Here is a 4,652-nt window from a genome sequence, read left to right on the forward strand (position 1 = left end):
GTCCACAAATATAGCCAATAGAATGAACAAGCAATGCACAAAAATAAATGAAATGACCAAAATATCCTCACGATGCTAAAGTAGAATAAACTAATATCTCAGGGTATTTCAGTCAATTCAGACTAACGGGAAGATCCTCTCATTCCCTTCTATTAGTAGTAAGTATGTATATATATAAATATATGTATATATTATATAAATGTATATATATAAATAAAATGTAAATATATTGTGCATAAATAAATACAATCCCACCCAAAGAGGGAGGTGTTACTACATTGTTGGAGCATGTAAGGGCAATTTAGTGAATGAAAAGAGGTATCGTGGTTCACCTGCACCCACAGAAATTACTACTCCTTTTATACTTTTTTTTGTCCAAAATAATTGAGGATTTATCCTTTAAAAGTTGGTCCAAAATAATAAAAATTAAGGTTTTAGTCTATCAAAGGTATTTTTTTCCCAAATTTACCTTTGACACCTTCTTAATTCGATGAACAAATTTAATGTTTGTTATAATTTCAAAGCCCCTTTTAATTAATGGGCTTTTTATCAATACACCTCTTAATTTTTAGGAGTAACTGAATTGTTTAATTCATGTGTCCATCAAAAACCTCAATTATTTTGATCCGGAGAAAAGTATTACTCCCTCCGTTCCATAATAAGTGGTTTTTAGGCTCATGCACACCCATTAAGAAATTGCTCACTCCTAGAATATTAGGAGTGTTTTTATTAACTTACCCCTAATCAAGTTTTACTACTTTCTAGAAAAAGAAAAGGTAGTTAATGAATCTTGACTATTTAAATAAGAATAATCTTGAAAGAATCTGTCCAAAGTCTTCTTGAAATCATAAAACACCACTTATTTTAAAAAAATTAAAAAGCCTAAAAAAATACTTATTATGAAACGGGAATAGTATAGATGATTCCTCACTTTAAAGGAATGTGTGCTTTTCGAGGAAATTTTCTCTTTTTCTTTTTCCTTCACTTTCTGACAGCTAGACCGAAAAAGATCCTATTAATTCATGGCCTTTAGATTCAACTTGTACAGTATTTGTACGATGGAGATTGTTGCTCTAGTTCAAGTAGTTGCTCAAAATATATAGGACAACAAAGGTATCACGCGAGTTTGGTATGTCACGGAACTATCCCGACATTTTTCAGAAGCTTTGTACTTTCGGCTAGAATATCGTTACCTACATCTTTTTAATTTTTCTTTTCCTTCTTTAAATTTACAATGGAACAGCTTCTGCAATGTGACGCAAGACAAGTGACAACTGATATTTATAACAAGACAACCTTGATATACGGATCACAAATCACCTAACAAAATAATTAGAAACTAGAACACTAACCTGCACTTCCCACGGTCAGAAAATTAAATTGTTTTTATTAACCGTTACTTCTTCCGTTTCAATTTATTTGTCTAGTTTTATCTTGACATGAAATTTTAGAAAGTGAAGAAATTTTTTAAATCTTGTAATTTTAAACTAAATGTAAATGTACAAATGTGTTTTAATCTTTTGGTTTTAAATATGCTATGTGAAAAGTTGAAATTAAAGAGTTGTAAAAAAAGAAAGAGAGGTTCTTTTGAAACAGACTAAAAAGGAAATTAAGACAAACAAACTGAAACAAAATCAATATTAAGAAAAATTAATCTTTACTGATCAAACATCTCGTATCTTTCATGAACTATTATAACTGAAAAATGTCCTTTTGAAACTGGTTAAATAAATTGACGGTGAAAATGTTTACACCGTCACTATCAATGTATACAAGATATTAAGTTAAAATGTGGTCTTTAAAAACTTGCAAGTGAAACCCAAAACTTCAAATACATGACCTCTAACTTCATCTACCTAAAACACTCCTCCATCTTACTATAAAAAAGGTAATGCATGGAGAGGCGGATCTAGGATTTTAAGATTGTGGGTTCCCAAAAAATAAATAAATTTAACATGCAATAATAATCAGATAAAAAATAAGTATTGAAATTCTTCATATATATAAAAAGTAGCGAACCACATTATCATTACAATTGTACTCGACGAATTGCCATTTTTTTTAAAACGATCAATGATTGCTTTATTAGGTACACTTTCAAATATTTCGTTATCTATGTAACAAACTAAGCAATCATTCAAAAGTTCATCACCATTTCTGCTATGCAAGTCATTTTAACAGACTTCATCGAAGAAAAAGGTCTTTCCACCGTTGCAGTAGCGACATGTAATATTAAGCTCAACTTCACGAGCAAATAAACAAGTCTCCAAGTCTTGTGCAAATTTGTTTTAACCAATGTCTCTGAAAGATCTCCAAGTTTCAAGTTAGAGAAAGCATTGTCCACTTCTCACACATAGTCAATATAGTTGTCAAGCTCAAAACTAAGATCCTCAAGCATGGAAACACTAAACTCATCCCGATAATGTGTAGCAAGTTTCATAATCCTCTCTTTATCATAATTTGCAAAAGAATTATCTGGACTCAAACTAGCCATACCAAGAAGTAGATCAGTATTCACTTCATCAAAATGATTATTAAGCTCTGCAAGTTGCAAATCAATAGCAACATTAAAAACTTCTACACACAAATGATGAGAATACTTAACACTTGAGCTCTTACGCTTTGATTTTCCAAAAACATAATCCATTTCGGGGATCACAATATCATGCTTGACACAAAATGAAGAGACTTCTTTTACCAAAGAATCCCATTTAAACTCTCTCATAGATTGCAATTGTCTCTTTGTGAAACCAACAAGGTTCATCGCACTTATGATATCTTGATCTTTTCTTTGCAAAGCCATATTCAAATCATGTGTAATTGCCAACACTTTGAACAACAAATGCAATGTATACACAACTCAAAAGATCTTATGTTATCTACTAAACTTTTTGCCAGTGATCTCTCTTGATAATTTGAACCCTCCTTAACAAGAACTCCAAGTACATGAATAATTGAGGAGAATAAACTAATAAACTTACGCCTTTGTCTTAAAATGAGAACTCCAACGTGTATCCCTGCTCTTTGAAGTCTAAGTTCTTGATCCAATCCACTTCCTATATGAACTTCACTGAGCACTGGTAATTTCTTGAATTTTTCTGCTTGATCATCTCTAAGCATCTCCTTGCGCTTAAAAGAACCTCCAAAAACATTCAAAACTTTAGCAAGAATATCAAAAAATTGATCTACCTCATGATGCTTCTTTGCAACAGCTACAAGAGTCAATTGTAATTGATGAGCAAAGCAATGTATGCAATATGCCGAAGGAGAATCTTTCAAAATCAAAGTTTTAAGACCATTGATTTCTCCCTGCATGTTACTAGCTCCATCGTAACCTTTTCCCCGAATTTGAGATGAACTCAAATTATTTTCTAAAAGTAAAGAATATATCACGTCTTTCAATGATCGTGCATATGTATCTTTAACATGAACAACACTAAGGAGTCACTCAATTAGTTTACCCTCTTTGTTGATGTATCGCAGAATAAGAGCCATTTGTTCTTTATAAGAGACATCCTTAGACTCATCAACTAATATCCCAAAGTAATCCCTGTTAAAGTCTTCAACAATTGCTTTCATTGTTTCTTTTGCACAAGAACTCACAATGTCTTTTTGGATACTTGGCCAAATCATGATGTCATTTTGTGGAACATTTTCTGACACAAATTGTTTCACATCTTCCTTTTTATCCGCATACCACTTTTAGAGATCTAAAAAGTTTTCTCTTCCTGTAGAAGTTTCACTCTCATCATGGCCTTGAAAAGGCATTCCTTCTTTTAAAAGAAACCTTGCAACATCAATCTAATCATTTAAGCAAACCCGATATTTACTTTTAGTTTCCTCGTTTTGCTTGTCGAAAGAAGTTAGAATGGATTGTGCTTGATTATTTAAATCTAACATCATCTTGAAACACCGATAATGAACACTATTCACTTCACCCACATGTTTATTAAGTCTTTCTAAACCCTTACTCCAACTTTTGAAACCATCCACTGTGAAAGGATCGCCTACTTGTTTTTCATATTCTCTTGTCTCATTTTTACACAAGTAACAACATAACCAAAAAGTTGCATCTTTTTTAATGTTGTATTCTAACCATCCAGAATATGAGGTGACAAACTAATCAGGATTAAAATGACGCGATTTTTTTACCAAATTATGTTGTTGGAAAAACAAAATGATCATGAGGTTTACACGGACCCTTGTTAATGTAATATCTCCTCACTCTATCACGTAGATGAGGAGAATAATTTGAAGTTCTTTTAGCAGGATCGGATTCAAGAGGCCCCAAATCCAACATATTGTCTTTACCTGATGGTCGAGAAGGATTGACATCATCAACGTTGTGAATAACTGGACATGGACGAGAGCTTAGCGGAGGAGAATCTGAAGTGGTTTGAGACTTGAAAAAATTTGTGATCATATCTCTCACTTCACAATTTCAACCTATTTGAATACAAAAATTTAATTTGAAAAAAATCACATTCTAGGACCAAATATGAGCTTTTCAACCTTATCACATAATGTTATAATATACACAATATTTACTATGATATGTGAAAGAGAATGTAATCGCAATATTGATCACAATGTCACAATCTACACAATAATAGTAAAGGAAAAAAAAAAACTTTACATAGACAAAGAGAAAA

General features: G+C 31.9%; 1 protein-coding gene across 1 annotated transcript; it reads right to left on the bottom strand.

The window, feature by feature from the left end:
* Window positions 1–2,347: 2,347 nt before the first annotated feature.
* Window positions 2,348–4,423, bottom strand: LOC132042532 (uncharacterized). The gene is made up of 4 exons (XM_059433053.1): window positions 4,226–4,423; window positions 3,462–3,681; window positions 2,982–3,371; window positions 2,348–2,829 (listed from the first exon to the last, which is right to left on the bottom strand). Exons 1-4 carry the CDS (start codon window positions 4,421–4,423, stop codon window positions 2,348–2,350), a joined length of 1,290 nt encoding a protein of 429 aa, XP_059289036.1.
* Between the last annotated feature and the right edge of the window lie 229 nt (window positions 4,424–4,652).

The sequence above is a fragment of the Lycium ferocissimum genome, unplaced genomic scaffold, assembly GCF_029784015.1.
Source record: "Lycium ferocissimum isolate CSIRO_LF1 unplaced genomic scaffold, AGI_CSIRO_Lferr_CH_V1 ctg15988, whole genome shotgun sequence".
NCBI lineage: Eukaryota > Viridiplantae > Streptophyta > Magnoliopsida > Solanales > Solanaceae > Lycium > Lycium ferocissimum.